Below are 21,361 nucleotides of genomic sequence, written 5' to 3' on the forward strand. Positions count from 1 at the left end.
CAGGGAGTAGGCTGGAGGCAAGATCACTGGAGGAGGTTCATAACTACCAGGAGGAAGGTAAATCTTGGTTTGTAAGAGTTCAAGCTACTAGGTCTATCCTTGAAGGGAAAGGGGTATTTGTAAGAAAGTTGATAGGTTTCTACCCAAAGATGCTGGATCTAATAGGAAGACTGAGAGTGTTAGCAGTTAATCTAAGATCTTGACTGAAGAATCTGGATCTGGGCAACCGGGGGGCTGGGTCCCAACCTCGGGTGCCAGAGGCCCTGGGCGTTGCTAGGCAACTGGAAAAAGCCGCCCACACAGGTTCTGATCTTTGGCCCACTTCCGGTCTCTAGCTGGCTTTAACTCCAGCACTGTGGGGAGGACCTACCTGGCCAGAGGGGCCCACGAGCCAGAGGGCCATGGTGGAGAGGCAGGTGGGGCAGTTAGGAGCTCCAGGGACATCCTGGTCCAACTGAAGGACTGCTTCCTGTGCCGCCATGAAGAAGCTTTTCACATTATGGAGAAGGAAGGATGAGCCCCACAGTTCTTGCTCACACCTGCCCATAGGCAGGCCAGCCAGTATCGGTCCTCCAGCCCAGCCAGGCTACAACCTTAGAGATAAGGATTTAAAGAAACTTCACAAAGCTGCCTCGGTTGGGGATTTAGAGAAGGTGAAGGAGTATCTTCAGCTCAAGAAACATGATGTGAACATGCGGGACAGAGAACACAGGTGACCAGAGTGATGAAGGGAAGCATGGAGGGGAAGCTGGGGTCACTGGGTCCTCTAACCAGAAACAGGACTTGTCTGGACTACCCCACTGGTTGTCACTCTGAGTTTCCCATAGTGGAGAGGTCTGGGAACCACTGGCAGAGGGTCATACCCCCAACTTTCAGCTGCTTAGTTTTAGAAATGTTCACCTGGATATTTGAGGGCATTTGGGTCCTTCCCAATTCCCTCCACTCCTCCCACTGCCTTAACCTCCACTGGGCAATTCACCCTTTCTTCATGCTATGGTTTTTCTTCTTTGGTATATACTGTCCCCAGCCACTAAGATTTTCCGTATTCCTAATGTACTAATAGGAAAAGAGTAGAGGCGACTTCCCAGAACAGTGATTATTAAGATTTTAAGACTTTGAAAGAGCAAAACAATTAACTTTTTAATGTGGATCTCCTATGAAAATTTTTTTTCAGTTGTAGAGTATCTTCAAAAAGCTCATCAACAACCACTTACTGCAAAAACAAAATTAATTTTATATGTTAAGAAATGAAGAGGTTATGTATTTGGCATTAATAACAGAAAATATGTACTATATGTGCCTACCTTAAAATCTTGTGGGGAGTTTTCAGGTCATAGGGTATATAAAGCGTCATCTTTCATTGTAATAGGGCAACTGGAAACTATGATTAGAGGATCTGTGTCCACTTGCTCATAGTTTTACCTCCTCTTTTAATAAAATCAGAGTTATCTCTTCAATAATTTATCTGACTTTTATCCTACACCACTCCTCTGAATTTCTTTACAGGGTCATCAATAACGTCAACATGACTTTATTCAGTGGTCAGTTCTCAGTCGTACCTGGCAGGCATCTCAGCCAAGTCTCTTACTTTCCTAGCAGTAGTATTTGAAATATCGTCTTGTCTTTCAGAACACTTGGTTCACCTGGCATTTCTTCTACTTCTGTGGACAGTTTTTTTCAGGCTCCTTTGCTGCTTTCTCTTCATCTTCCTGATTGGTAAATATTTGAGGGCTCAGACCTCAAAATAATTCTCTCTCTGTCTCTCTCATTTAATCCTGACTTGCCTGATGAAGAGAGATCGTCTGTAAGTGTATTCCAATGCCTTCCAACTTTTAATCTCCAGCTAGACCTCTCCCCTGAACTCTAGACTCATATATATACAAATGCCTACACTATCACTTGTATATCTAACAGGCTGTGGTGTGCTGGTAAATGTTATATAACAGGCTCTTGAGTGGGGGTGGGGAGAAGGGAAGAGAATCCCTGATTTCCACCTACCAATGTAATGTCAAGTGGCTCGAATAATTCCTGAAAATTTAACAATGGGCTTGTGAGAGCCGCTAGCTCCACCCCGTCACTGCTTAGGAATCTCAAACATCCACATACTGCGCTCCTGTTATTCCTCCTCAGATCTGCTCTTCTCTTTCTATAAATGCCAAATCCTTTCTTTCAGTTGTTTAGGCCAGAACCCCTAGAGTCATTCTTGACTACTCTCATTCTTTCACATCCTTCATCTCATTCAACAGTAAATCTTTTTGGTTCTACCTTCAAAACATGTTTAAAATCCAGCCATTTCTTGCCACCTTCCAAGGTACCACTGTAGTCAAAGCCATCATCATATCTTAATGAGAATTACTGCAGTGGCCTCCCAGGTAGTTTTCTGTCTTTTAACCTTTCCAATTTATTCTCCACACATTAGCCAGAATGATCCTCTAAAATGTATGTCAAGTGATGTCCTTCCTTGTCTTAACAACATCCACTGGATTTCCATCTCATTAGGGGTAAAAGCCAAAGTCCTTCCAAAGGCTCATACAACCCTACACAACCTTCACCCCCTCCCTGTTATCTCTCTGATCTTAGCTCCTACAACTCTCCCTTTCATTCATCTCCAGTTACCCTGGTCTTTTTAGTGTCCACAGAAATGCCAGACATGCAGTTAGGGCCTTTGGACTTGCTGGGTCCTTTGCCTGGAGTGCTTCCCCACCCAGATATCCACATGGCTTGGTCTCACTTCCTTCAGGTGTTTGTCATCTTATCAGTGAGAGCTTCCCTGGCTACTCTTCCAACAATTGCACCCCCTCTCCATGCTGACATTTTCTGTTCCTCTTCCTTGCCTGATTTTTCTCTTTAGCACTTAATACTGTCTGTTGTACCTTGTATTTTAAGTTTTTTTCATTGACCTCTTCCACTAGCCATGTATGATCCATAAGGTCAGGTATTTTTGTTTTATTTGCTGCTGTATCTTCATCACCTAGAACCTTGTCTAGCCATAGTAAGTGCTGAATTAATATTTTTTGATGAATGAATACATACATATATATACATACATAGATAAATATGATAATTTAAAGATATTACTCAGCAATAAAATGATATCTCTTATTAATAAAAGAAATGAAATTACTGATACATGCAACAACATGGATGAATCTCAAAAGTGTCCTGCTAAGTCAAAGAAACTAGATACAAAAGACTATATATCAAGTGACTCCTTTTATATGAAATTCTAGAAAGGCAAAATTATAGCCAAAGAAAGCAAATTAGTAGTTACCAGGTGTTTCATATGGGGACTGGAGGAAGGGGGATTGATTGTAAAGGGATATGAGGAAACTTTTTAGAGTGATAGAAATGTTCTTTATTATGTTTATGGTGGCAGTTATATGACTATATATTGGAAAAAACTCATAAAACTGTACACTTAAATTTTTTATAAATTATACCTCAATAAAGCTGAATAAAAAAGTCTCAAACTCTATATTCTATTTGAATATTTGCGTGTGTGTGTGTAGAAAGACTGAGAATGGGATAAAATCTGAGAGGATACATACTAAAGTTAAAACACTATTTCTGAAGAGGAGATGAGATTTGGGCAGAGGAAGTAGGTAGAGTGAGAATGGTTATGGGAGACTTCTGTTTTGTGTTATTTGAATATTTTAAAAGGTGAATTATAGTGTTTTATTGAGGGCTGCATAAACTCATTTTAGAAGCATTGTGCAAACGTCCCTGATGCCTCATGTAAGTATATGTACATATAAATAATGGCCTTATTGAAATAATATGCTAAATATGTTTTCTAGTAAAAATAATGATAATAAAAGTGGAAATTTCTGGTTAGGATAGAATGGGAGAAACACCATGACAGTTAATGAGCAGGTTGTTTTGAAGGCCATAGTGGCCCAGTAGGAATAACACTGTTTTTGGAATAAAAATCTGAATTTGAGGCCTTCCCTGCATTTGTATGACCTTGACCCTAAATCTCCTCATCTTGTCAAATCAGAACTATTACTAGATAGATGTTTTTTAAACCAAGATCTGCAAAGCCCCATTGAAGACTATTTCTTATTAAACCAGAGGAGCTCCCTGTTAATGTGCTTTGTTTATTTAGCTAATATTTATGTTTTTATTTTGAGTTCTGTGCCTAATGAGTTTGAAAGTGAATTGAAGATGTCTAATATCTCTCCTAGGTATAAAATTAAATTACTTTTATGGTTTTTATTTAAAAAGTCCCTCAGATCGGTAGGTTGCCTTGTAGGTGAAGGCTCAATTCCAAATGAACACTTTCAGTCATACTACTCAAAGGACCTACTCTTCTAGGTCCTTGTTAAACATTTCTTGTATTTTCTCCATTCTGTTTCCAAGATTTTGGATCATCTTTACTATCACTATTCTGAATTCTTTTTCAGGTAGACTGCCTATTTCCTCTTCATTTGTTAGGTCTGGTGGGTTTTTACCTTGTTCCTTCATCTGCTGCGTATTTCTCTGTCTTCTCATTTTGCTTAACTTACTGTGTTTGGGGTCCTTTTTTCACAGGCTGCAGGTTCGTAGTTTCCGTTGGTTTTGGTTTCTGTCCCCAGTGGGTAAGGTTGGTTCAGTGGGTTGTGTAGGCCTCCTGGTGGAGGGGACTGGTGCCTGTGTTCTGGTGGATGAGGCTGGATCTTGCCTTTCTGGTGGGCAGGACCGCGTCTGGTGGTGTGTTTTGGAGTGTCTGTGAACTTATTATGATTTTGGGCAGCCTCTCTGCTAATGGGTGGGGTTGTGTTTCTGTCTTGCTGGTTGTTTGGCATAGGGTGTCCAGCACTGTAGCCTGCTTGTTGTTGAGTTGAACTGGGTCTTAGTGTTGAGATGGAGATCTCTGGGAGAGCTTTTGCCATTTGATGTTATGTGCGGCCAGGTCTCTGGTGGACTAATGTCCTGAACTCAGGTCTCCCACTTAGAGGCTCAGGCCTGATACCTGGCTGGAGCACCAAGATACTGTCAGCTACACGGCTCAGAAGAAAAGGCAGAAAAAATAAAGAAAAAAAGGAAAAAATAATAAAATAAAATAACAAAAATAAATTTTTAAAAATAATTAAATAAGAAAAGAAAAGAAAGAAAGAAAGAAGAGAGCAACAAAACCAAAAAACAAATCCACCAATGATAACAAGTACTAAATAGTATACTAAAAAAACAAACAAAAATGGACAGACAGAACCTTAGGACAATGGCAAAACAAAGCTATACAGAGAAAATCACACAGAGAAGCATACACATACACACTCACAAAAAGAGAAAGAGGAAAAAAATATATATATATATAAAAACAGGAGAAGAGCAACCAAATCAATAAACAAATCTACCACTGATAATAAGCTGTAAATACTAAACTAAGATAAACATAAAACTATAAACAAATTAGATGCAGATTGCAAACCCAAAGTCTACAGTTGCTCCCAAAGTCCACCACCTCAATTTTGGGATGATTGGTTGTCTATTCAGGTATTCCACAGATGCAGGGTACATCAAGTTGATTGTGGAGATTTAATCCGCTGCTCCTGAGGCTGCTGGGAGAAATTTCCCTTTCTCTTTTTGTTTGCACAGCTCCTCGGGTTCAGCTTTGGATTTGGCCCTGCCTCTACACGTAGGTCACCTGAGGGTGTCTGTTCCCCGCCCAGACAGGATGGGGTTAAGGTAGCAGTTGATTAGGGGGCTCTGGCTCAGGCCGGGGAGAGGGAGGGGTACGGAATGTGGAGTGAGCCTGTGGCAGCAGAGGTCAGCATGATATTGCAACAGCCTGAGGCCGCCGTGTGTTCTCCTGGGGAAGTTGTCCCTAGATCCCGGGACCCTGGCAGTGGCAGGCTGCACAGGCTCTCATGGGGGAGGGGTGGATAGTGACCTGTGCTTGCATATAGGCTTCTTGGTGGCTGCAGTAGCAGCCTTAGTGTCTCATGCCCATCTCTGTTGTCCTCGTTGATAGCCACGGCTCATGCCCATCTCTGGAGCTCATTTAGGCGGTGCTCTGAATCCCCTCTCCTCGCGCACCACAACCAATGATCTCTTGCCTCTTAGGCATGTCCAGAGTTTTTCCCGGACTCCCTCCCGGCTAGCTGTGGCGCACTAACCCCCTTCAGGCTGTGTTCACTCAGCCAACCCCAGTCCTCTCCCTGGGATCTGACTGCTGAAGCCCGAGCCTCAGCTCCCAGCCCCAGAAAGTGAGCAGGCAATATTCTCAGGCTGTTGAGTGTTTGTTGTCACCAATCCTTTGCATGGGAATCTCTCTGCTTTGCCCTCTGCACCTCTGTTGCTGTGCTCTCCTCCATGGCTCCAAAGCTTCTCCCCCACCCACTCCCCATCTCCACCAGTGAAGGGGAAACTTTTCCTCCTTCACAGCTCCCTCCCACTGGTGCAGGTCCCGTCCCTATTCTTTTGTCTCTGTTTTTTCTTTTTTCTTTTGCCCTACCCAGGTACGTGGGGAGTTTCTTGCCTTTTGGGAAGTCTGAGGCCTTCTGCCAGCATTCAGTAGGTGTCCTGTAGGAGTTGTTCCACATGTAGATGTATTTTTGACGTATCTGTGGGGAGGAAGGTGATCTCCCCGTCTTATTCCTTCACCATCTTGAAGGTCTCCCTGTCACATAGGGTTTAGACTTCAATTGGAAGAGTGAAATATTCAGCAGGCGTGCAGCAGCCACGCAGTAGCCACTTCTGGAACACCTCCGGGGAATTACTCAAATGCCAATTACTTTCTCTCAGAGAAAGAGAAATTGGTTTTGTTTTTGCTTTTTGGTTTTTGTTTGTTTGTTTTAATGAAAAAAGGAAACTGGAGTCGGAAAGAGAATTATATCTAAAGATTGAGTAAAAGCCACCTACGTTCCTTGAGACTAAAATTTTGAGATATATATAACAGTGGGTGAAGGGGATGGATCAAAATGTTTTTTAGGATTTGCTATGCTACTGCAAGTATTTATTTTAGGTCAGCTTAAAGCCTTTCGGCCCCATACGTTCAGGTTGAAGACTGGAGAAACTTCCTATTACATAAGGAAATTTACCTTTAAGCCAAATTATGGATGTCAACAAAAAGGCTCATCAGTGCTTTTCCTGTGTCACAATTTCTGAGAAACCAAATTAGTTATCAGAAGTTTGTTTGGTAAGGATGGAATCGTGGCAAAACAAGGTAGATCATTTTGAGGGATATTTCATCTAGACCATGATGTCTGAGGAATCATTTTTGTTCTACAGAAAAACAAAGTATTCCTTTCCAATGACTGGGAAGTATGGGCTCCTTAAATTCATATATTCTTTACCATGAAGGATGTTAATCATGGATAACTTCTGGCTTCAGTCTATCACTTAGCTGACCATCCTCTTTCTGAGTACAGTCTTTCTTCAGAGAGAATGACATAATTGGTTAGGTTTCTGGTTTTTTGAATTATAGTTACAGTCTTGCCTTCCAGAGATTATATTCAGGTAAACTTGATTGGAGTTTTCATATTTCCAAATTGTTCAAAATTATTTTTATATTTTTTGGGTTTACTGCCATAAATGGTAAGTTATATCATCATGTTTGGATTTTATGAGCCTTGTTCTTTGAAAGTTACCTTATTTTCAAGTCCTTGTGGGCTACATTTTGCTACTCTTAGTGTCAATAACAGTTCTGTTTAGGTACTCATAAAGTACTTCTGAGGACCTAAAATGAAGTGGGAAAATGGCATCTAAAATCTTTTGTTCGGGACCTGGGCTACCTGTATATAGACTTTGTATTATGAAATTATCTTAAAATAAGGATATAAAGACATCACCTTCACAAATAAATAAAAGTTTGTTGAGGGTTAGTTCAGGCTAAAAGCTACAAAGTTTAAATGGAGCTCATTAGTATCTGTCATACCTCATGACTATATGATTGGTTTCTGGGAGGCTACATAGAATATTGTTCTTTGAGAAGTAGAAATTATTTTAATAACTGAAAATTAGGTTGGGATCTACAACTTAAAGAGTACTTAGGCTTTCACCTTTGTGTGCACTTCTTAGATGCAAATGACAGCTTTAATAGCTGAGCAAAGAGAAACACACACACTTAGGTGTAGTATGCCATGCAATAGGCAAACATAGGCAATGTCTTTTCCTCCTGTTATCTGGCACATGTATCTTAGGTTTTGGAGATCATTTCTAGACATAATTGGATGTCTAATTTTATCATTCTCCAAGGCTCATACTCCATTTTGCTGTTTGAAAAAAACCTATTGTTTAATGCATAGTTACATTTTCTTTGAAGTGAAACCAGTTAAATATTTGATCTTCAGGCATTTGCACAGCTCTTTTAATTCAGTAAAAAGCAATTATAATTAATTAAATTTTGTGTAAATATAAATAAGTACACAAAGCAAATACCTTAATAATATATGATCTGGCATGTTCTTGGGCATAGCAGATAACTTCTCAAAGTAAGACTTATCTGTAACTTTGTGTTTCATTATATTGATACAGAACAGCTTTGCACCTGGCCTGTGCTAATGGATATTCAAATATTGTATCTCTCTTAATTGAGAAACAGTGCAAAGTAAACGTCTGGGATGGTGAAAACAGATCTCCATTGACTAAGGTGTGCTGATTTTTCCTTTTCAATTGAATTACATTTGAGTTCTTCTCCTAGTTAACCTTTGTTATATTTCATATTTTAAAACATAGTATTAAACATTAGTTTAATATATCAGATCCTAAATAGTAAATTGGTTACCCGTCTATTCTTTTTGTACTGACAGGCAGTACAGTGTGACAAGGAGAGTTGTGTTACTATTCTTCTAGAACATGGCGCAGACCCAAACCTGGTGGATTTATATGGCAATACTGCTCTTCATTATGCTGCTTGTCATCAAAGTGACTCACTAGTTGCAAAACTGCTTGAACACAAAGCTAATCTTGAAGCTCAAAATAAGGTAGTCTTCTATTAAAAACAATACATTATATTTTAGAAAGCAGTAAAAGAAGGTATTCATTGCATATAATTTATATCTGTTGAGACACATGTTATATAAAACATGAATTTTAAAAAATGAAATTAGGGAGAAGGAGAAGGAGGATGAGATTATCAAATACTGATAAGGTTTTCCTTTTTAAAAAAACCTTTCTCCATTTCATTTCATATTATAATCTTGACCTCCAAAGCAACATGAGGTTTAACAATTATAACTGTTCAAAGAAGTACATCACATGAGAAATACTTGATTTCCTTATAAATGAACATTGATTAAAAATCATGAAGACTATGTCCTTTTATATTTTATTGGTATACTCATGAATAATTACAATAGAGTAAAATTAGAAAATCACTTGTTATACTAAAAGTAATCCAAGTCACCTATTAAGACTTTATGGATAACTGATTAATATATGTTTTTAAGCTTCCTAACACTTTAGTTCACTGATACTTTATCTGCATGACAGGCCAAAATAAGTGCCAGCCTTGGAAGTTTAAATGAAACCCTAGGAAACTCAGCTGTAACAACATTACGAAATGTGAATTGATGGTTTGCAATACTTATGTTAAATTCTAGGTGCTCAGTAATTAAATACTCCAGAGTGCTCTTGCCCATAATTTGAATTAAGCCTAAAGCAGAAACTTCAATTTTATTTTTTGACTGGCCAACTATATTTTATTTTAGTATTATTTATTTATTTTTATAATTTTTATAGTTTTATTTTGATTTTTTGACAGGCATATATATATTCCTTTTTAGATTCTGTTCAATTATAGGTTATTACAGAGGTTTCTTATAAGCATACTTATTTTTTAAATTGAACTTAAATTAAAAGGCATGGAATGTTGGTACAATATTTTAAATAATCATTTTAAAATAATTTTTCCAGGATGGATATACTCCACTTTTACTTGCCATTACTGAAAATAATGCAGAAATGGTAGAATTTCTTCTGAAGAGTGGGGCAGATGTGAATGCTTCAGATAAGAATCAAAGGTATAATTAATGTTAAATAAGAGCATATAACTATAGGTATCTAACAGGAATATATACACATGCACACATATGTTAAATTCTAGGTGCTCATTACTTAAATACTCCAGGCTGCTCTTGACCTCAGTGTGAAGTAAGCCTATATATATATATATCATATATGTATATATGAGACATATTTTTGAAACTGAAAAGATTTGGCCATATGATTTTGGACAAATTACCTAGATTCCCAGGATCTATTTATCTGTAAAATCAAACAGTTGGGCCAGATTGGTATGTAATTATTGCTATTATTATTTTTTAACATTAGAATCTTACACAGAAACTCAATCTCTAAATCCCAGATGCCGTAGTTAAATGGGGATAGGGTACCCAGAGTCCCAGACACTCCCCTCCATAGAATTTTTGAGACATCTCCCGGAAAACACTAGTGTTCCCAGGAGCAGGGGTTGAAAACCACTGAGCTAGCTGCTTCCTAGAGACTCTTATCTTTAGACTTCATGATATGATCTGTGATTAGCACACCTTTTTGAGTAGATCTGCCCCACATTTTACATTCTTGCCCCAACTCTTTTCCTGATCATACATTTAAACAGTAAATTTAGAAGACTCGTTTTTTAAAAAGTACAAGACATGGTTAAGATTCATAAATGGACACATTTGTATCTCTTGCTCCAGAACAGCCCTTATGATTGCTCTCAGTGATGAACCAACAAGTTTAGTCAGTCTTCTTCTTCAGCAAGAGGTGAACCTATCTTGTCAAGATATTTATGGATTCACAGCTGAGGAATATGCTTCTTTCAATGGTTTTACTATGTAAGTGATACTGCATATCTTTTAACAATTGTGTGGAATTTGAGCATAAGGAAAGAAACACGAACCCCAAAGTACAAAGCACACAATAGGGGTAAACACATGAAGAACTCTGGACCCATGGATCCACGAATGCTTGATTTTCGCTGTCAATATAAGAATGGCAATATAGGACCTAATCAATATAAGAACTGCAGGTAGGCTGAGTCTACAGATTAATAAATTCCCAGTGGCATGGGAATTTGAAGTATGCCAGAACAGGGATTCCAGCAACTAGTGACATACCATTAATAAAACATATGGGCAATAGAGGAGACTGGCAGTGATGGCTGGGTAGAAAGACCCTGAGTGCACCTCCTCTCATGGGTATACCCAAATTACAACTATTTACAAAACAATCATTGATGAAAAAGACTGGAATTTACCAGAAAAGATCTTCTACAACTAAAGATGTAAAGAAGGAACCACAACTAGATGGGTAGGAGGGGCAGAATCATGATATAGTCAAGTCCCATACCCCCAGGTGGGTGCCCAACAAGTGGGAGAATAATTACAATTGCAGAGGTTCTCCCAAGGGAATGAGGGGTCCAAGCCGAACACTGGGCTTCCCAGCCTGGCGGTCCTGCACCAGGAAGACAAGCCACCAGAGCATTTGGTTTTAAAGGCCAGCAGGCTTATTTTTAGGAGTCCCAGAGGGCTGGGGGGAATAGAGACTTCTCTCTTAAAGGATGCGCACAAAGTCTCACACTCTCCAGGACCCAGGGCAGAAGCAGTAATTTGAAAGGAGCCTGGGTCAGACCAGCTGCTGTTCTTGGAGAGTCTCCAGGAGAGGCAGGAGGCAACTAGAGTTCACCCTGGGGACACAGACGCTGGGGGCAGCCATTTTGGGAGCTTGTTCTATCACATGGACACTGGTGCTGGCAAGCACCGTTCTGGAATCATTCCTCTAGCTTATTGGCCTCAGGATGCAGTGCTGCCCTGGCCCAACAGTCTGTAGGCAACAGTGCTGGATGCCTCAGGTCAAGCAATTAATTAACTGGGCAGGAACACAGCCCAGCCCATAGCAGACAGGCTACTTTAAGACCTCTTGAGCCCACAGCTGCCCCTCGACAGGGTCCTGCTCACCAGAAGGCCCAGAACCCAGGCCCACACTCCAGTGCATAGGCACTAGACCTGGGACCCCCAGGGCCCTCCAGCCAGAGACCCTAGGACCCAGCTCCACCCACTAGTGGGTAGACACCAGCCACAAGACAACTGCAGCCCTGTAGCCTGTGGACCTGGCCCACCACTAGCAGGCCAGACCCTGCCCAGGGACCTGGTCCCACACACCAGCAAGCATGTTCTAGCCTTGGGACCAACCTCACCCACCAGCAGGCAGACAGCAGCCACAAGACAACCACAGCACTGCAACCTACAAATCCAGCCCCTCCACCAGCAGGCCAAATCCTGCCCTGTGACCAGCTGGGCCCTGGTCCCACCTACTACTAGGCCAACACAAGCTTGAAGACACCCTGGACCCTGTAGCCAACTGTGTCAGGAAGTGGCCCGACCCACCAGCAATTTGACACCAGCTCTGGGACTCCTGGGACCTGCAACCAGTCCCCAGGATCCAGCTCTGCCCAGCAGTAGGCTTGCACTAGCCCCAAGACCTGGTTTCATCCACCAGTGGGCAGGCAATAGCACCAGGGTCTTCTGGACCCTGACTTTGCCCACTAGGGAGCCAGCACTAGCTACAGGGCCCCCCAGGGTTCTATAGTCAGCCACCTCATAACCTGGCCCTGCCAACCAGAGGGGCAGGGCCTGGCAACGAACCAGACCAGGGGCCAACCAAGCCTACAAGACTGACCATAGAAATCAGCCTGCCACAATAGAATAGAAATCAGCCTGCCACATACAGCCCACATAAGGGGCACCCCTAGAGCATATAGCTATGGTGACAAGAGGAGAGTGCACTGCTGGGATGCACAGGCCTACAAAAAGGCCACTTATCCAAGGAAATGTAACCAACCTACCAGATACATAAAAATAAAAAGTGAATTAGGCAAAATGAGGTAAAAGGGAACATGTTCCAAATGAACGAAAAAGATAAAATCTCAGAATAACTAAGTGAAGTAGATAGGGAATCTACCCGAGAAAGAGTTCAGGGTAGTGATTGTAACAATGATCAAAGAACTCAGGAGAAGATGGATGCACAGACTGAGAATTTAGAAGTTTTTAACAAGGTGTTAGAAAATATAGAACAGCCAAACAGAGTTGAAGAATACAATGACTGAAACGAACAATCAAGTAGAAGGTATCAACAGTAGACTAAATGATACAGAGGAATGGATCAGTGAGCTGGAAGATAGAGTAGTAGAAATCACTGATGCTGAACAGAAAAAAGAATGAAAAGAGTTTAAGAGATCTCTGAGACAACATCAACCACACTAATATTCACATTACAGGGGTCCCAGAAGGAGAAGACAGAAAGGGGCTGAGAATATATCTGAAGACCAAATAGCTGAAAACTTCCCTAACGTGGAAAGGAAACACCTTCCAAGTCCCGGAAGGGCAGAGAGTCCCATATGGATTAACCCAAAGAGGAACACACCAAGGCACACTGTAATCAACATGGCAAAAACTAAAGATAAAGAGAGAATATTAAAAGCAGCAAGGGAAAAACAACAAGTTACATACAGGGGAACTCCCATAAGGCTATCAGCTGACTTTTCAGCAGAAACTCTGCAGGCCAGAAGGGAATGGCACAATATATTTAAAGTGATGAAAGGGAAAAACAAGGCCTTCATTCAGATTTGATGGAGAGAACAAAAGTTTTACAAAGAAGCAAAAGGTAAAAGAGTTCAGCACCACCAAACCAGTTTTGCAAGAAATGTTAAAGGAACTTGTCTAAACAAAAAAGAAAAGGCCACAACTAGAAACATGAAAATTATAAAAGGAAACAACAAATCAGTAAAGGCAAACATACAGGAACGGTAGGAAGTCATCCATGCACAAACCTAGTAAGGTTAAAAGACAAAAGTAGTAATATCATCTATATCCACAATAAGCAGTTAAGAGATACACAAAACAATTAAATATAAAACATGATATCAAAAATAGTAATTGTGAAGGGAGTAGAATAAAAATGTAGGGTTGTTAAAATGCATTTGAAATGTAGAGATCAGCAAATGGAAATCAAAAGAAAGCTGCATAGCAAAACTGATACCACACAAAATGGACTTTAAAACAAAGACTGTTACAAGAGTCAAAAAAGGACGTTACATAAAAATCAAGGGATCAATCCAAAAAGAAGATGTAATAATAGTAAATATATGTGCATACAACATAGGAGCACCTAAATACATAAAGCAAATATTAACAGACATAAAGGAAGAAACAGACCATAACACAATAATAGTAGGGTACTTTAACACCCCACTTGTATCAATGGACAGATCATATTCAGACAGAAAATCAATAAGGAAACACTAGCCTTAAATGACACATTAGACCAGATCAACTTAATAGATATCTAAAAAACATTCCATCCCAAAGCAGCAGAATACACGTTCTTTTCAAGTGCACATGGAACATTCTTCAGGATAGATCATATGCTAGGCCAAAGCAAGCCTCAGTAAACTTAAGAAAATTGAAATCATATCAAGAATCTTTTCTCACCATAATGCTATGAGACTAGAAATCAACTACAAGAAAAAAACTGCAAAAAACACAAATACATGGAGGCTAAACAGTATGCTACTAAACAACCAATGGCACTGAAGAAATCAAAGAGGAAATCAAAAAATACTTGGAGACAAATGAAAATGAAAAAAACCACAGCGAGATATCACCTGGATGAAGAAAAAGTGGTATATATATATATATATATATATATATATATATATATATATATATATATATATATATATATATATACACACACACACAATGGAATACTACTCAGTCATAAAAATGAATGAAATTTGCCATTTGCAATACATGGATGGATTTGGAGAGTATTATGCTTAGTGAAATAAGTCAGAGAGAGACAAATACTATATGATATCACTTATTTGTGGAATTTATAAACAAACTAGCGAACATAACAAAAAAGAAACAGACTCACAGACATAGAGAAAAAACTAGTGGTTACCAGTGGGGAGGGGAAAGGGGGCAGAGGCAAGATACGGGTAGGGGATTAAGAGGTGCAAACTACAGTGTATAAAATAAATAAGTTACAAGGATATACTGTATAGAACAGGGAATATAGCCAATATTTTACAAAAACTATAAATGGAGTATAACCTTTAAAAATTGTGAATCACTATGTTGTACACCTGTAACTTATATAATATTGTACATCAACTACATCTCAATAAAGAAAATAAATGTATGGGCAATAGAGTTGGGCAAAAGATGATTAATCCACACAAGCCCCTTTCATTGTTTTTACATATTAGTAATGTAAATATTTTGTTTGTTTTGAATATTATTGTTAATTTGTTATTAGCTAACTATAGTTTAAGTTTTCAGAATTCTTAAGTATATTCTCATTATACCCAAAAGATAAAACTTTTCATGATGAACATGAATTTCTGATTTTCATAGTCAATGAGAAATAAGATGCAATGAACAGAAATTATTTTATAGCTAATGAATTTAAACAACATATAGAATATGTTCTTTATAATTTTAAGGGCAATTTTAAATTATACATAGATATTTTTTCTAGTTTATTGTTTTCTTATTCTTCTTCCATCTACTTTATTTACATTTTAACAATACCTTTTAATCATTAATTTCATATGAAAATCACGGGGAGAGAGAACGAGAAGGGGGAGAGGGAAAGTAAAATAATTTTCATATATACATTCAAATGTTTATTTTAAACGTCTTAATTGAACTTTAGAAAATAAGGAATTCATAATCTATTAAACATGTCAACCATAATTGAATACAGTATTTCCATCTTTGCAATATTGGACATGTGTACTTTGTTTTACCTTGGTATAAGCAAACCATATGTTTAAAAATTTAAATAAAATAAAGAGATAAATTACTGGTGAATATCTGTAGTATAAAAAGGATTATTTGCTTTATAACAAGGGTTCCTAACTGTTCATTCATCTCTTAAAAACTTTGGATATATGAAACTAGGAGACACATATATCTGTACAATAATATATTTATTGGTCTGAAAACAGTACTTATGTATCTAAATAACTTGTTTACATCTATATGTCTTTTGAAGCTATTATTGGGTAGGTAGATCAGTAGGAAATTTCACAATCTTCTTTCATCTCCCCGAAGTGGTTTTTAGAACATTCTTTTTGTAGTTTGCTCCATCACTAATTTAAGAATAAATGAGTGTGGAATTTTCATCATCTCAATATTACTTTAATATCGCCAATGTTGAAAATTCTAAGAGCATTATGTTACTTTTCTTTTTTCCAAAGAGGTAAAAGGGAAGAGAGGTAATTTCCTAATGACTAAGCAATTATGTTTAGGATGTGAAAACTATCAGCATATAATAAAAATTGCAAATGACTTTAAGCTGCAATCTAATGCCCCCATCCTCTTTTTTTGTTTTTGCCCTTCTTTTATACTGGTAACTAAGCTTTCTGTAATTGTGACTTTTGTTGGTTAAGTAGCTATTGCCTATCTACCATAGTGAGTACACAGCCTCTATTTTTAGTATCATGTGTTAGCTCTCTTTCCTGGTACATAAGGTCTACTGCTTTATTCAGAGTGGAAACAGAGAATAAATATGTTTCTCATATACATAGTTTTTAAAAAATAAGTGAAACTGTCTCAAATGAGGGAATTATATTTAGATATTTATTTTACAGTTAGCTTTACCCCACACATTGCCTCATTCCTTTCACTGAAATTCTGAAATCATATGTCTATTAATGAGTGGCTAGAATGGGCTCTTTTCAGGCATGGAGAAAAGGTTTATTCTTTACTGGATATGGTTCAGTCTTAGACTGAGTTAAATGTCTTCACTTTGTCAATTTACTGTTAAGCCCAAGTGTTATGAGCTGAACTGTGTTCCCCCCAAATTCATGTTAAAGTCCTTTCTCACGGTGCCACAGATTTTGGATAACTACATTTGGAGAAAGGGCCTTTAAAGAGTTGTTATGTTAAAAATGACTGTGCATTAGGGTGGTCCCTCATCCAATTTGACTGGTGTCCTTATAAGAAGAGGAGATTAGAGGGACAATTTATGTGAAGAGGCAGCAAGAGGACAGTCATCTACTAGCCAAGGAGAGAGGCCTGGAACAGACAGATCCTTCCTGTGGCCCTCATAGGAAACCAGCCCTACTGGCACACTTGATCTTGGACTTCCTGCCTCCAGAACTGCAAGTAAATAAATTTCTGTTGTTTAAGCCACTCAGTCTGTGGTATTTTGTTATGGGAGCCCTAGAAATCTAATACACCAAGTATAACTTAAGCCACTTTTTCTACCTTGCCAGTGGCTTATCTGTGGTTATAGGAAAAAAAGAAGTGCCAGAAAATGGGAGTATGTGAAATAAAAATGGCGTCTATTGATGGAGTTGGCTTGAGAGGAGGCTTGAGGTCAGCTCTGTGTGATATGCTTGGAAAGGCATTAGCTAATGTCTACAGTTTTGACTTGATAATTAGGTATCATGAATTGAACTGAATATTTATGAATGCTGGAATTCATATATATTTTCTCTTTGTGGATAGATATCACGAATTAATTGCTAATTATGAAAAGAAGAATGTTAAACAGATATCTAACTCTACAAATACAACTTTGGACTCTATATCTGATACAGAAGAACTGGAGGAAGGTAAGAAGATACAAAATGAACAAGTAGTTTTCCTTGTTGATTTTTATTTGTTTGGTTTTTAAGAAGGGACACGGCTTTTGCCAATAATATCTAGATTTGAAATTTTCTCCTATTTTTAATGGTAAATATTTTTAAGCATCGTTCTTAGGAATATTGGTGATTAAAATATTCTGACATTGTTGAATGAAAATGTAATGTAAAAACATACTGAATGATTAAGACATTTTTATTCAGTCTCTTGAATAGTTATAAAAAACACTTTTTTGCATGTATATAGAGATTTTCAAGATATACAACTATTAGTATATTTTTATTTTATTCTCAAAATACTTCACATAAGTATATTTGAAAATAGTTAATATAATATATACCTAATCATTACACAAAACTTAAAATTAAGTAACAGTATTTGGGAAGATTTGAAAACACCATGCATTAAAATAATTTTTGGTGCTTATTTTGAAAAATACATACAGTTATTTAGGTCTGTAAAACACAGCTTTTGTGTATGTGTGTGAATATGTCTTATGTTGGCATTTAAAAAATGTTGGATGAACTAAAATGTCATACATTTATTCTCTATATTCACTAGCAACCACACTTCCACCCTACCCTTCACCTATAGTGTAAAAAAGAAAAAAGAAAGAGAGAGAGAGCCTGATGAAAATAGGAGATCATTTAAATGCCACAGCTGTTCAAACACTCTCTATCCCCCCAAATGTATAATTATGATACTTAGAACAATGCTTGGCCCTATTGGTTCTAGGTGAGTAAATTTAAGAGAGAATTTCCCTAATTTCTCTTTTATAAACTTAATCTTATAATCTTTCATGAAATTTTGGCTTTTTGGACTCTTGATCTACATCTTCATATCTCCCTCTCCTACAACTTCTTGTCTGCCTCTTTTTTAATGTCCACACAGCTATACGAAGTAAAGAATTTCCGTGATTTTATACTTCATTTCTTTAGGGAAATAAAGCAGTAGAACCTATAGAAACACCTCTCCTACATTTTGTGTATCTCCTGAGGGCAAACAAAACCACTCTGAATCCTTTTACCCTGGCAATATATGTTTCTAGTTTCTAGTGAATTTTAAAATTTCACTATAATGTATCAAAGCATAATAGAAATATTAGGTCAAGAAAATTATCCGAAGACACTGCAAAACATGGCAAACTTAAAAAGTTATATTTCTGTCAGATTCAAAGGGGGTAACCTATTTTAAAATGACTATAAAATGCAGAAGTATCAATGCTAAATTATAATTGTGTTGTAGCTGAGACATAGAATTTAAGAAATATACTTAGGAGTGAAAATATTTGAACATAAATGAAGACATTAAAAATATCACTTATTTTCCAGACGTGTAACCTCATTTCTACAAATCCTTTGCTGCTGCTTGGATCAGAAAAGTCTATTTTGAAAGAGCAGTTAAGTGAACTATCACAGAATTTTTGCTGACTACTCAATGAAGAAAAGTTTGGTAAATGGAGAGCCATTTTCACCTTAGAAGATGTGAAGAAATTTCAAAAGACGAACATCTATATTGTGACCCATCAGTTGAAAAAAAGAAATCTGTGTTAAGCATATGGGCAGAAAAAAACCTTTTAGTCAAAATATTAAATGAGATATTAGTAAAAGTAAACTTTGCAACATACTGTCTTAAGCACGCATTAGAACATTCAAATAAAGTAAAAAATTAACATTCCAGCTACAAAATAGAGGAAAAAATACAAATAATCCTGTGTAAATGGAAATTCTGTTTAATTTACAAGGCCCATCATTGATAAAGCCTTTTTGATTTTTTAGAAATACTATATTAATATGTATCCAGGGTATTATAGAAAAGAAAAAAAATGCATCACCCATAGTCTCATCACTCAAACAAAACATTTGTCAAATTTTGGGCATGTTTTTGTAGTCTTTTAAAATTTGCTTAGCTTTTTTTTATCTCAGAGGAAATTTATAATTTTGCATTTTTCTTTTTAAAGACACAGTATATAGTTCACAGTTTTCACTGTGCTGCTTGCCATTCCTTAAACACATGCAGCATGGTCTGGCTTCAGGACTATTCCCTGGAAGACTTCTTTAGCTGTCTCCTGGGACAGCTTCCTCGCCTCACATGGGACCTCAGCGCAGCCTTCTGTGGCTGCCCTGCTGTTCATCTCTTACAGTGTTTTATTTTCTGTCCCTTTCCTCCTTGCCTTTTGGATTGCAAACTCCATGAGAGCTTGAACTTTTTGTTCATAGTTAAATCCCCATCACTTATAAATGCCTGGAGTAAAGTATTCAATTTGCTGAATACATAATAACTCAAGCGTGTCAGGCACTATTCCAAGCATTTCACGTATCTTAACTCATGTAGTCTTCACAGTCTGGTTGAGGTGAGTACTATTTGTATCCTCATTTTATGATGAGGATATTGAGGTGCAACAAGGTTAAATGACTTGCTCAAAGTTCCTGAGCTAGGAAGCTGAGAGCGGGGATATGAACCCCTGCACTCTGGATTTGAACCTACCCAGTCTGACTCCAGAATTTGCTGCATTAATCAATATACCATACAATCTCTCTCATGAACAAATGAATATGTATCATCCTTATAAACTCGATTTTTAATGGCTCAGAGGAAAGCTTTGTGCATTATTTGCAATGTATTTAAAGCATTCATTCATTTAAATATATTTGTTGAACTCCCCACTAGTGCTAGGAGGTGTGGAAGAGCCAAAGTGGAGGAAAAACCTGACAATTCCTGACAGCAACTCAACACACATTTAATTTTCACTATGGTTTAGATCAGTGGTTCTCAACTGGTGGCAACTTTTTGTCCCCCAGAGGATATTTGGCAATGTCTGGAGAGAATTTTGGTTGTCAGCACTATGGAGGAATACTGCTAAATAGCCCATAATGCACAGGACAGACCCCTACAAGTCCTTATCGGGTCCCAAATGGCAACAGTGCCCAGGCTGAGAACCTCTGATCTCAATTCTATATTATGTACTGGGGTACAAAGAAGAAAAAGGTGTCTTACATCCTCTGCCCTCAATGATCTCACAAATGTTTAGTCTGGCCCCCACCCCAATCTTTGTCAACTTCCAAGTTAATGAAGATCAGGCCTTTACTATTGGGTTAGCCAAAAATTTCATTTGGGTTTTTCCTAAGATGGTATGGGAAAACCCGAATGAACTTTTTGGCCAACCCAGTATTAGCATGGGAGAGGGAGTGATAAACTATTAATACTTACAGCAGGTTAGGGTGGGTCAGAGGTGATTCAAAATAAAAGAGAAACCTTTCGGCTGGGCTTGCCTTCATAAGTAAAGTTTCTCTGGGTGTTCCAAACAAAATGTACCCATCATAATAAAAGTTAATTCATAATAGATACACAAGCCAAGGACCCAAGAATCAGAGGACGGAGAGATCATTTATGGAAACTTACCCAAGGTTAACCTTGGTGGAGAAGAGAGGGTTTGAATCAGGTCCTGAAGGCTGGATGGAATTTTGACATGGGACATCTCAAAAAAAACCAGACAGGATAGAGAAAGAACTTTGATATTTTATAATTGAATTTGTGTCCATCTGGGGAAAATGCATACTTTAAAACAGTATGTTGTAGGGCAGGTGTAGTACAGCAATATTTGACTTGAGTTTAATTGCCAGCTCATTGTTTTTAATTCTCTCAAGTATTTAAAATCTTAGAATGCTATTACATTGAGAATTCCTTTTCAGTGTGTCTGGTAATGTCTAAAATAGAGCACATTTACTCTTAAGAAGTTTAACAACAGAAAACACCTATTTAATATATACCCAACT

At 37.9% G+C, this 21,361-nt stretch overlaps 1 protein-coding gene across 1 annotated transcript; it reads left to right on the forward strand.

Annotated features, from left to right (window-relative positions):
- Positions 1 to 479: 479 nt before the first annotated feature.
- Positions 480 to 17,766, forward strand: ANKRD7 (ankyrin repeat domain 7; the record flags this gene model as incomplete). Its single annotated transcript, XM_079931023.1, has 6 exons — positions 480 to 712; positions 8,458 to 8,572; positions 8,733 to 8,906; positions 9,838 to 9,944; positions 10,623 to 10,760; positions 17,448 to 17,766. 6 exons carry the CDS (start codon positions 480 to 482, stop codon positions 17,614 to 17,616), a joined length of 936 nt encoding a protein of 311 aa, XP_079787149.1. The 3' UTR covers positions 17,617 to 17,766.
- Positions 17,767 to 21,361: the final 3,595 nt, after the last annotated feature.

This window comes from Stenella coeruleoalba (genome assembly GCF_951394435.1).
Source record: "Stenella coeruleoalba genome assembly, chromosome: 9".
Lineage (NCBI taxonomy): Eukaryota > Metazoa > Chordata > Mammalia > Artiodactyla > Delphinidae > Stenella > Stenella coeruleoalba.